The sequence below is a fragment of the Branchiostoma lanceolatum genome, chromosome 9, assembly GCF_035083965.1.
Source record: "Branchiostoma lanceolatum isolate klBraLanc5 chromosome 9, klBraLanc5.hap2, whole genome shotgun sequence".
Lineage (NCBI taxonomy): Eukaryota > Metazoa > Chordata > Leptocardii > Amphioxiformes > Branchiostomatidae > Branchiostoma > Branchiostoma lanceolatum.
Window position 1 is genome coordinate 8,467,438 of NC_089730.1, and position 11,676 is coordinate 8,479,113.

General features: G+C 39.3%; 2 protein-coding genes across 8 annotated transcripts in view; one reads left to right on the plus strand and one right to left on the minus strand.

Annotated features, from left to right (window-relative positions):
- LOC136442578 (pre-B-cell leukemia transcription factor 1-like) overlaps nucleotides 1–9,225 on the plus strand; it is a 58,566-nt gene extending 49,341 nt beyond the window's left edge. For 6 of the 7 annotated variants that reach the window (XM_066439512.1, XM_066439509.1, XM_066439506.1 and 3 more), the window contains 4 exons: nucleotides 3,313–3,413; nucleotides 4,132–4,263; nucleotides 5,263–5,421; nucleotides 6,188–9,225. In XM_066439512.1, the coding sequence (XP_066295609.1) occupies nucleotides 3,313–3,413; nucleotides 4,132–4,263; nucleotides 5,263–5,421; nucleotides 6,188–6,274 (479 nt within the window). In that variant the 3' untranslated portion in view covers nucleotides 6,275–9,225. The remainder of the gene's footprint in view (nucleotides 1–3,312; nucleotides 3,414–4,131; nucleotides 4,264–5,262; nucleotides 5,422–6,187) is intronic. The other variant, XM_066439510.1, reaches the window with a different exon arrangement.
- Nucleotides 9,226–9,511: 286 nt separating this feature from the next.
- On the minus strand, nucleotides 9,512–11,660 carry LOC136442582 (coiled-coil-helix-coiled-coil-helix domain-containing protein 5-like). The gene is made up of 4 exons (XM_066439519.1): nucleotides 11,510–11,660; nucleotides 10,860–11,000; nucleotides 10,150–10,307; nucleotides 9,512–9,727 (listed from the first exon to the last, which is right to left on the minus strand). Coding segments are annotated over exons 1-4 (339 nt in total). The 5' UTR covers nucleotides 11,512–11,660; the 3' UTR covers nucleotides 9,512–9,689.
- Nucleotides 11,661–11,676: the final 16 nt, after the last annotated feature.

Below are 11,676 nucleotides of genomic sequence, written 5' to 3' on the forward strand. Positions count from 1 at the left end.
CCCTAGGTTGAATTTCCAGGAGGAATTCTTTTAGACAAACAGTGAATGATGAATTTATGGGAATTTATGAGTCACACAAGCAGGAACAAAATGAAAAGACCAAATTTCTTGTCCGTTGAATATTGAAACTTCTGCTACACTGGAAAGGAGCATGTTGATGTGTGGATGTGTTTTTGACTGCTTAGGTTAGTGATTTTGTCTCGGTGTGAGGCATTGTTATGACTGTATGTTAATAGACATTAATTCTTGTACTTATTGTATCACTGTTGTCTCTACCAAAAGATGTATCCATAGTCTACAGTTGGGAAACACATGGCCAAAAAGAAATATTACTCTACTTCTGTAAAACATGTCTTGTGATTGGCCAGAATAGAAAATGTGAACTGTTTACATCCAATCTTAGGATGTATCCCTACTTGTCATTGGTAATTGGTATATTTCAAGTGAAAATCCTCAATTTTAAGAAGAAAAAAACCTATGAGTTTGTGAATTTACTGGGAAGTGTGAATATAATGTACTAGGGTAGCAATAGACGGAAATCATGGTACCAACAAAAGTTGGTTACTTTCTTGGTGAAAAAAAAATGATGATATTTTTGTTCGGCCCAATAGTAACAAAGCAATGTGATACTGTGAGGTCTTTGTATGATAGGCTAGTAGTATACAATGTTGTGTAGAAGGAACAACAAGGAGGCTGTGTAACATGGGTGTTGTCGTTTCTCTTCATTCCACGCTAGTATCGTGCGACCACGTGTGAAGCGTCCGTACAGAAGTCGATGTCCGCTATGAACAAAAAAATCATGTCAACTAGAATCTCGCTTTGATTTTCATACATCTACCTCCGTTTGTTGTGACTCCTGTGCGTGGATATTTGGTATACAAGAAAAAAAAGTGGTAGTTTTTACATCTTGTATAGTCATTGAGCATATCCAGAGCTTCTTGTACAGTGTTATTTTTTATGGCAAAGTTGGCTTGTTATGTTGCAAATGTATGTACTTTGTACTTTTTTCCATGGAGTCGTTTTTACCTGTATTGAACTTGTAAGCTTTTAGATAGTAGGCTAAATATTGTAGATGTTGACAGGAAAAGTGACAATTTTCCTGGCTTTTGTGCAAATGAATAACCCCCTCGCTTGCTGCATTTTGTGACTACATGTATAAGAGTGCGCTTAAGATGTAGGTCCTTTTAAGTACTCTTAGAAGAGGCAATAAAGGTTAACAAATTGTTGTAAAGCCATTGTGCAGATTCTTCATGCGTTTGTACTTGATTTCATAGTAAAAGTCATAGCAGAAAAACAAACAAAATAAAGATAAAAGAACTCAACTCAATGTGTCCTTCTAAGAAAGATGAATAAAAAATAACTGTCGGAAGTCTCCATAGAAGGCTACTTGTTCCAAGCCTGTTGAAAGTTATTAAAAATAAAAGCATCAAGACAAGTACATGTACTACACTCCAGAGGAATTGAAAACGACAACATGGAAAGAAGAGATGGACATCCTGCCTGAGATATCAACATCTTGACGATCATCTTGAGAAGTTGTTTTCCTGTCTCAATCATCTTCAAGACTGTGGATAAAGAGGGCACAGGTATGACTTCTGTACTTGCTCTGGGCTGGTGTTAGGTTGGTCTATATGTTGTTGCTCTACATGTGATGATATGAATGTGCAAACACATCCACACACGCCTGACACGGCATGCTCCTTTCAGTTCCCAAATCTCAAAGATCAGGATTTTCTTAGTCCAAAGATAGGATAGGTGAGGGTATAGCCCATTGGAAAGGAGATGTGATCTTGGCGCAAGTGTCTGTTTAACACTTGTTTCTGGATTTCCTTTCTTCAAATCATGTGTTGTCTCACAGGTCAGGTTTCTGGCTAGTCTATGACGGGGTGTACACTCGTGTTTTCGGAGTCAACTCCTGGTCGCGGAGTCGACTCCAAAACACGTTTGTAAACCCAGCCTATGGCTTACAAAACCAACCAGTGTCAGGCCAATTAGGCTGCTCAGTTCTGATTGGCCCTGGCACTTGAAGGATTGACCAATGATGAACCTCCTCCCATCCTCAACTTGTCTTTTACCCATACCAGTTAGCCTGGAGTCCAGCCTTGATAGCTTTGGTCCACTCCCAATGTCGCTACCTGCCAAAGTTGGGAGCGGACCAAAGCTAACAAGGCTGGACTCCAGGCTACATACCAGAAGTCTGACCTGTGAGATGTTATCAACTGTGTTCTTCAGTCAAGTCCATGGACTTGCATGAATGCTGTGTGACTTTTTTTATCCTGGATGTGTCAGGCAAAATTGTGTCTACAGGAAAACAGTGAAAAAACATGTATTTATCTGTCCTGATACTTTCAGGGTTGTAGACCATATTGTCATCATTCAAGAGTGGATGGTTTGATAACCTAATGTGTGCCTGGGCTTGAAACTAACATCTCAGTCTCACTGGTCTCTTCTCAGTAGTTAGATTTTGCCCTTCAACAAATCCTGGTAATATGTGCCTGTTGTGACATGGTTCCATGCACCCTCACCAAGAAAGGATGTGTTGTAATTATGCCAATAACAGCACACTGCTTGGTGTGCAATTATCATATAATCAAAATCCCCATCCATTGCCTCAAATTCTAACCATGTAAAATTATGCCCAATACGTCCAACTAAAGATGAGAGAGACTCGGGAGCTATAATAGGTCTTAATTCCAGGCTAAGATTTCCTGGGTCTGCCACGACCTCTGCTGCCTGGCAACTGTTATTGAATTAGGCCCAATAAACTCAATTCAATATAGGGCTATGTAGCATCGACACACTGTACCTGTATAATTGTTATAGGTATGGACTAGCCAGACTAGGTATGGACCTGAACAAAGTAAAACTGAAAACTCTTTCTAGAATAAAGGTACCAAAGGTAAACCTCCTTGGCAAAACCCCGTCTCAAAGATGATAAATTTGACAATTTTGTGCTTGAAAATCAGGAAAATTCGCACTTACTTCGAGATTGAAAATTCAAAAAAGTAATATGTAAATCCTCATACAATTGACAATGACAATTTGACACTAAAAAAGACAGTTGACTAATGTATAACTATTAAAGAAGTAATTAGCCAAACTTGTTTAACTTTAGGTACAACTACAAAACAGGCCTAGACCAGTGTCTAAATATACATTGTATTTAGGTATAAAGCACTAGCTCAATACTTCTTAGGCTACAACAATTGATTAAACACAGTCAGTGTAGATGTCTCTCTGTGCAGAAAACTTGACCGTTTTCTGGGTTCTTGTCCTGACCCTATTCTGGGTTCTTTTCCTCTCCTGTTGTAGGATTTGGACGGTCTCTCTCTGCCCGAGATCCCATGTTCATGGGCATGAACGGTGACCAGAGCTACTCAGCTGGACAGGTGGGAGCCAATGTGGAACAACAGGTGAGCTACCATGGAAGGTGTCTGGAAAAAAAGGAGAGAAAAAATGTAGACTATAACCCGATTCACACTGGGAAAATTTTCTGGACGTATGACAATGACGTACGTCTTCGGCATATGCCGTCTTTATTCCTGGGTGTGAACCAGCCCTGTGCGTCGTACGACTGGAATTTTTATGGCCCGTACGATATAGTTGCATGTTACCTCCAAGATGAATGTACGACAAAGTCATAAGGGCCGTAGAAATGCCAGTTGTATAACGTGCGTGGCTGGCTCACATCCAGGCGCCCTACGCTGTTGTCGTACTTCGTTGTACCTCCAAATTTTCCAAGTGTGAATCAGGTTCAATATACTAATCCAGGGTCAGCCCCACTCGGACATTTTGTTACGGATTGCATTCTCTGGGTGGTGTCCATGTATGAAAGACCGTATTGAGTGTTAGCCTCAAAGTGTAAAATCTAAGCATGTAAAAGAAGCGAGAAGAGAAGGGTTGACAGGGTGTGCTTGGCTGGAAACGCAATCTGCAGTGAAGCTGCATAGCACTACCAACTACTTGAAAAACTACACTAGAGATCATGCTTCACCTCGGCTTGGAATGATTGCAGTAGAAAATGTGTATGTTTTCAAGTATGATTTAGAATCACCCATTTCTAGGCAATTTTACATTGAATGTTGTAGAATACTAGTATTTTGCAAGGGTACATTTTGGTTGTTGTTCTAGGCCCAGGCCCTGAGACATGTGATCACCCAGACACGAGGGTACAACGCTGAGGACAACACCCCCATCTCCCAGACCCTGCCGTCATACTACCCACCATCCACAGGCAACAACCACACAGCTATGCCAGACATGGTACGGGATAGCTCATTTAACTTGTGTATTTGTAAACATTTCTGTCACATCCTAATGCTAAATTGAAGTTGCTCACCTTAGACCTTTCATGGTTACATGAATTATACTAAACCTTCAGTAAGCTCCATTAACATTTTTTTTAATCCGCCGGGTTACATAAATCCGCCATTTGAAAAACAGTGGGTTTGAGAGATTTCTAGTGCAGCACCCCCCAGGTATACGGTATGCACAGTTTAGATGTACGTAAGTGCATTATACTGGGGGACGTTTGGTTGGAGATCTGTTTGGACACATCTTTTCAGGGTGGCGGAATTATGTTCCCTGGTGGAAATATGTTAGTAGATGTTACATGTGTCATAATTTGCATTGAATTGATTTAATGTTCATTTCAGTTGATAACGTCAAGTTCTTTTTGTAGGGTCATATAAACAGGAAAAGCTAAGACCATGGAAAGGGTTGGATTCGTTATTGTATTTCATGATGTTAGGAGGAGGTGAGAGTTTGAAGGTAGTTTGCATTGGCGGATATGTCATTTCGCAGTTGTAACTGAATTCCCAGAAAGCACAAGTGCCAACACTTGCCTCTATAACGTTACTCATGACAAAGATTTTCTCGGGATCAATGTATGTAAAAAGGTAAAGGTAGTCCCATAGCCTTTTTGAGGCCGTAGGGGCAGGAAATACATTGTGTATGTCACTCATCCTGCAAGCATCATGAAGTACCTAGACCTTTACTTTATACAATATGGCAGATGTATTAACCTTCATTAACATTAATCAGCCAGGTTACATAAATTTGCCTCTTTGAAAACATTGTGTTTGACAGATCTCTAGTGCAGCATTCCCCTAGGCATGCACAGTTTAGAAATATAGGGGGACGTTGGGTTGGAGATCTGTTTGGACATATCTTTTCAGGGTGGCAGAATTATGTACCCCGGGGGAATTACATGTATGTTGGTAGATGTATAAGTTAGCACTAGAGAGGTTGTACTCCTTCCAGAACGCACCGGCCGATACAGAAGGGCAGGACTGCAGCACCCCTCCCCAGGAGAGTGCCACGCCTAGTAACCATGGCAACAGCAGCACCACTAACCCTGCAGGGGGTAACGAGTGGTCAGGTGACCAGGCCCCACCCTCGCTGGAGTTCCCAGCCATCCAGGTCGCTGCTGCTACTGTACTGTACAGTGCAGTGCATGTGCCGTCTATACACTAGCTGGGCAGACCCTTTAACATGCCATTTCACACTTTTCATTTCCAGTGCTTGCAGTCACGTGTCTTGTAACTATTTCCACCATTTCCCTCCCCATCTAGGAGCCGCACAGCCTGCAGTGTATTAAATTTCAACTTGATTTTTTTTTTTTTTTTTTGTTAATAGGCAGTTGATGTTTTGCTTTGAACACTGCATGACAGTCACAAGCTGTATTAAACCATGCTCACTGCTTTGCACAGTAGACCATGGTAAGAGTATATGTGGACCCTCATCTCAGCACATCACATGCTCCAAGCTGTTGCCATCTTTATGTTTGCTTCAACATGTGTCAGCTTACTTTTTCTTCAAATATGTAGTGAAATTGCCATTGATTCAGTGTCTGGTGTTTCAAGTGTTGACCTACATGTATATGTTGCTAGGGCACCAATTCATAGGTCATAGTATGACTCAAACATTTTATTCATTCTTTCTTGGACATGTATTCTATCAATTCTTTCATGCTAGATTTGTTTCTGTTGCATGTAACAGTCTCCACGACCATGCTAGTGTGTCGTTTTTGGATTAAATGGCTGCAGAAGTGGACCATGTCATTGAATGGATCACTTTGACATCATCCACTTATGGAAGCTTATAGGTAATATGAACAGTTAATTCTTGTATAGTAAAAGTAGAATGTAATTTTTGATTTAAGTCATCTTTTTGCTTTTCCTTATAGGGAATGAATGGCAGTGATGAAGAAGATGATGATGATGATCAAGATGGAGAAGGCTCCCAGAAAGGGCCAACCAATGGCAGTTCTTGATCTTCAGCCTCCTGTATCATGTTCAATATAGAACAGTAAAGGCCCGCAGTAGGTGTATGTAGTACACTGGGGTTTGAACATTTAAGCTGTCTCTCCCACTTTTGTTTGGATATATGGGGTTCAACATGTCCAGTGACTGTATGTTGTAGACAAGCATTTTTAATGATAAAAGTCTCCTCAGATTTATCTCACAAAGTTGAAAACATAAAGATAGTTGCCTCACTTAGATGAGAAACTATCATACATTCAGGATTGGCTTGTACCATAAATTATCAGCAAAAGTTGTAGGATTGGTTTGAAAGCTACATGTAAAAGATGGCTTTAACATGGATGCTTTGACACTCTTGCCATTCGAAACTGGAACGTTTTTGCAATTTGAAGATCTAATTAATCCAAATTAGCTGACTGTCCAATCATCAACAGCAGGGAATGTGAAAACTTTGAAAAACAAAAAGCATATTGCATCAAAGGGCAGTACGAATGTGTTCGTTGAATACATAAAGAATTTCAGCTTTGAATGCAGTAAAACTAAAAGCACATAAGGCCAGTCTGTGGTATTTGAACCCTGTAGATCTTGAATATTTCTGTAGCTGTGACAAGTGTGGAGAGGCATAGACGGAGCTGTTGGTGTCGCCACTGCCAGTTAGGAAAGGGACCAAGAGTGTGACGTAACGATAGCCGGGATACGGACAACACAACACATTTTTAAGTCTTGAGAAGGCATTCTGTAGATAGTACCACCTCTCACTGGTAAAAGTGCTGTACGAATCATTGTTGTGCTACACAAAATCTTACAACCTATGTATCATTTTCACCATGAAAGTGATCATTTCACATGGATAATCCCACAGAAAAATACCAGTAGAATTGTTGGAGAACCACTCGAACAAAACGCATATTTGATGCTAGGACGTTTTTAGAAATTTGAGCTGGGAACAAAAACTGGGTGGACTGACTGATGGTAATGTGTCATGTGACCTTTGACCTGTTGTGAGTATGTGAGTGGCTGCTCCTGTTGTTCCTTATGATGCAGTGTTGGGCATTAGTAATTGCTGTTTGCAGTTTCACAAGGTTAAGCTAATTCCTACATCAATACTAGTACATTTGAGACTACAAGAAAATGGCTCCACCCCTGAGGCGTTGCCAAAAAAGGCTTTCCAACATACATGGCACATCACCAAACAATCCTGATTCACCAAAGTTAATGCCAGGTTTTGAAAACTATACAAGCTTAAAGAAGCTACCGTTATCAATGAAGTCTTAAAATTAGACTTTGAATTACTTTCCCGTGTCCCATCACTTAGAAAAACTCACATGAAGATTACTTAACAAGAGGGGACTAGTACAGTAGTAGTATTTTTCCTGTCATGTAAATGTGATTAGCTAGAAATTAAAGTAGACGTGATTTTTAAAACAAAAACATTGGTGAATAACGAATACCTGTCGATCATGTAAAATAACTGTCATTTTGTCAGCGAAATTTAACTATTAATGACTCCCAATGATTTTATTTCGCTGTGTTCACCAAGTGGGCACAGCCAAAATTATGTACAAGAAATCTTTTAGCTTAAATGTCAAGTATTAATGTTGTATAGACATGATAGTGTAACCATGTAGTGTAGACAATGTGCTCCCAGAGCATAGGAACTAGTTGAGATATAAAAACTATACTCAATGTTTTATAATTTCTTTTTTTACAACTGCTTAATTTCTATTCATATGGTAGCGACAAATCTTTTTTTTTCAAAGAGAAAACCAATCTTAAAGACAATGCAACATTTCCTTCGACCTAAAGGAGCTGGCTCTTAAACATTAGAAGCATTTTGAACATTAACCATCCACTAAACTATTGCAGACTTCTCTAGTAGAAACTAGCAGGGTTAACCTTCCTCCAGCTGTGGGTCCCAGATTCACATTGGTTACAGCAGTACTTAGATGGTTATCTGAACTTACAAAAAAGGTTTGTTGCTACTGTAGGAAGTCTGATATATGTGTTTTAATTTTGAATACACATACTACAATGGGTGTTCCCATCACAATATTACAAATAATGTACAAAATGAGTATCAGTAGTTTGTGAAGTCCAAACAAACTCCTTTTTTTCCTATGGAAGCAAGGATGATGTCTTCTTGTACCGTTGTCTGACCTTCACCACTTGAGCAAGTGTACCTGAGTGTGTGTGAATATGCCTGTCTTGTCATTGGACACAGCTATGAAACATGCAATGTTATTTCACTTGAACTTCATGCATGATTTACAGAATCACCAATGCACAGTTTTTGACTCAACAGTGAATGACCAGAGCTTCGCTTGTGCCAAAGTTGAGTAAGCTAGCCACTGTCATTGATATAAAGCCCTACATGTACTCACACTTTTGAATGTAACAGTCACAGACTGTACATTGGAAATATGGTTTGCCCACAGCAGTAAAGTTATCTCCTACATGCATTCTTTTTTAACTTCTCCTCGTTACAGTACATATTTGGTTCATTGCATTTGTTTGGAGAACATTACTTTCTCCTTCTGAAGATGGTTTTTGAACAGTAGTTTTATGTCATCTTTCACAGTAAACTTTCTTTCTAAAACACATGAAGACCAACACTAGAAAAGTGTTAAGTTTGCAAGTGTGCTACACATGCATGTGCAAGTTTTTGCTGTGGCCAGTATTGTTTTTTCTATATGTATGAATGTGCAACCAGCTGGACTTGTCAGGAATAAGTTCCTATCAATATGTCAAAAGCAATGTACAACCTCCTGAAGTGGAAATCACTGCAATGGCTTGTCACTGAGGGATGTTCCTTGTATTAGTGTATACACATGTATGTAGAGTCAGTCTACAGTACAGTTGTCAGTAGCTTGAAAGACTGACTAGTGGGGAAGTGTGTACATGTACATGTTATGTCTCTGTGTGTATAACTGTTCATACCAATAAAGGCTGCATGGAAAATCCAGTTGTTTGTCTTTCTTCTCAATCAATTTTAATAGAAAATGTACATGGTACAGGATAAGTAGTATACAAGACATGGTGTGGAGTTAGTGCCAAATGACACTCCCGCCTCCCATATATATATCTAGTACTTAATTATAATGGCAATAGGTATGTCAAAGTCAACTGTAATGTTATACAATTGTGACATGAAGTCACTTTTGTATGGAATTTACCATACCTTATACACATACTAAGTAAGCATGAGGTTCTTGATAATTATGTTTTACCAGTCTTGAATTACTAACATCATGGCGAGGGCTAGTTTAGAGCATTCTAGTTGCCACTGTGCATAACACTGTTGGAGCTTTTACGAAATGGAGACTAGGAACGGGACACATTTGTGGTAAAAGTCTAGAGGACAAAGTTTTCAAATGTCACAATATATCCATCATGCAGCCAAGTATGGTCCTGCAGCTACATATCCCATCATGCAGCTGCTTTCTGTGGCGGTGTTGGCATGTCCTCTGGAAAGGAATAGAGTTTTAAAAATTAGCAAATGAAAAAAGAAGACGAAAGTCAACATTTTTCATAATTTCATTATCAGCATAGCTTAAATAAGCAAATATTCTGGAGAGGAAAGGAAATACCAGTTGAATTCTGAACTGCATGTTCCAAGCACATATCTGGAACGTAATGTGAATACGGTATATACCCTGCTATCCAAAACTATTATAGCTGCAGAGTCTCTTTCATCGTCTATGGTCTTGAAAGACATAAGATATATCTTTGGACAGAACTATATCATAATACGAGATATGAACTTTAGATACGTGAACATCGAAAGAGATGTAAAATGGGGGTCCTGTGTTCGAGGAGGTGCCTTGAGCACATTTCTTAGATGGGTACCTACTGGCTGTGATAATACAACCTGGTGAATATTTCATACCTTTGAGTTGCTGTTCTGATGCAGCATTGTGTCCGCAGGTGAAGAACTCCTGCAGTGCAGGTAAACACACCTCCACCTGGCTGGGGTTGTTCCGTATGCAGTAGTCATACACCTGGAACTGCTTGTGACATTCACGCTTTATTCTCTGAATGGAAGGGCTGTGGAGGACAATATAATGTTATGACAACAAAATAACTAAAGAAATGTTCAACTGCTGTAAAATGGAGGTCCTCAAGCACAGCCTCAATGCTGACCTGGGTACCTACTGGCTGTGATAATACAACACAGGAATATGTGAACATGGTTCAAACGCAAGGAATGTTTGGTGCAGTACAGTGATGCCACCTAGTGAACAACAGTGGTACTGCAGGAAAAATACAGTACTACTACTACAGTATTCAGTAGGGAGACATTGGGGCGTTGCATTTTTTAATCCACAATATGAATGTCATAAGTACCTGTTTCATCTGCTGAAAAGGAAGAGGATGTACCAGTATCATATAATCAGTCCCTTCTGTCTGATTGGGCAAACATCACTCGTAATATCACTTGTAATAATCTGGTTTAAATGAATTAAATTACAGAATCTTGACAAGCTACACACACATAGAATCTGATGTTTGGCTCCAATTCCAAATCTAGATTTTGATAACTGGAGCCTACAGCTGTACAAACGTATAACACAGTTACATGTTTAAACAACTGCTTACTTTGTGGATGAGCAGTCGGAAACCTTCCTCTTTAGTTCAGCACATTTGGTTGGCCAGTTCTGTGGGTTGTCTTGTACACAGCTGCCATAGGCCTCCAGTTCACTGTGGCAGAACTTAGCCACTAATTCCATCACTACATTCCTTTAAAAAACAGGAAAAGTATTTGATTGACTGTTACTACCTACATTTTGTAACCATCATTACACCAGATATTGAATTGAATTAATATCTAGAAGTTCATGATCAGTTTTAGAGCTATCAAACTGCCACTTCACAAAAAGCGATAATATCAATCTTATTAATGGTTACAGCATCAACATTCTGGTTATATTAGTTCACCATTATAAAGGCAATCATGGATTGAACCGAGGAGATTAAAACACCTTGTATAAATTATGATGAAATAAGAAACATGCCCTTAAAATTCAGTATGTTTATATTTACCAGACTGCTATTTCATATGGTTTTTAAACCCAACAAATCTGATATATTACACATTCGTATCAATATGAAAATATTATGATTGTTGTTAATATAAAACACAACGGTCCGTTTATATACTAATACTATCAAACACCCAGGTTGCATCAGAACAAAATACATGTGACAATTTTAGAACATTGACCAAAGAGATCTGGGCGTTTACTCACATTTTTCGATAGCTGAAATAGCCCCGCCTTAAAGATAAGCTGCTTTACAAGTCCTTCTCTCCAAAAACACCGATGAAAAGTCCTTAAGATCCTGAGTATTCAGTCTAAGGAGTCAAGGACACTTCTCAAGAAAGATTCAACCTCCACGCGGATCGGCGACCTCTGAC

Excerpts from the sequence above, each read along its gene's own strand:
- LOC136442582 (XM_066439519.1), bottom strand. Across the intron at positions 10,308-10,859 it reads TCCGACTGCTCATCCACAAA|CCCTTCCATTCAGAGAATAA; the intron begins GTAAGCAGTTGT and ends TGTCCTCCACAG. Across the intron at positions 9,728-10,149 it reads ATCAGAACAGCAACTCAAAG|AGGACATGCCAACACCGCCA; the intron begins GTATGAAATATT and ends ATTCCTTTCCAG.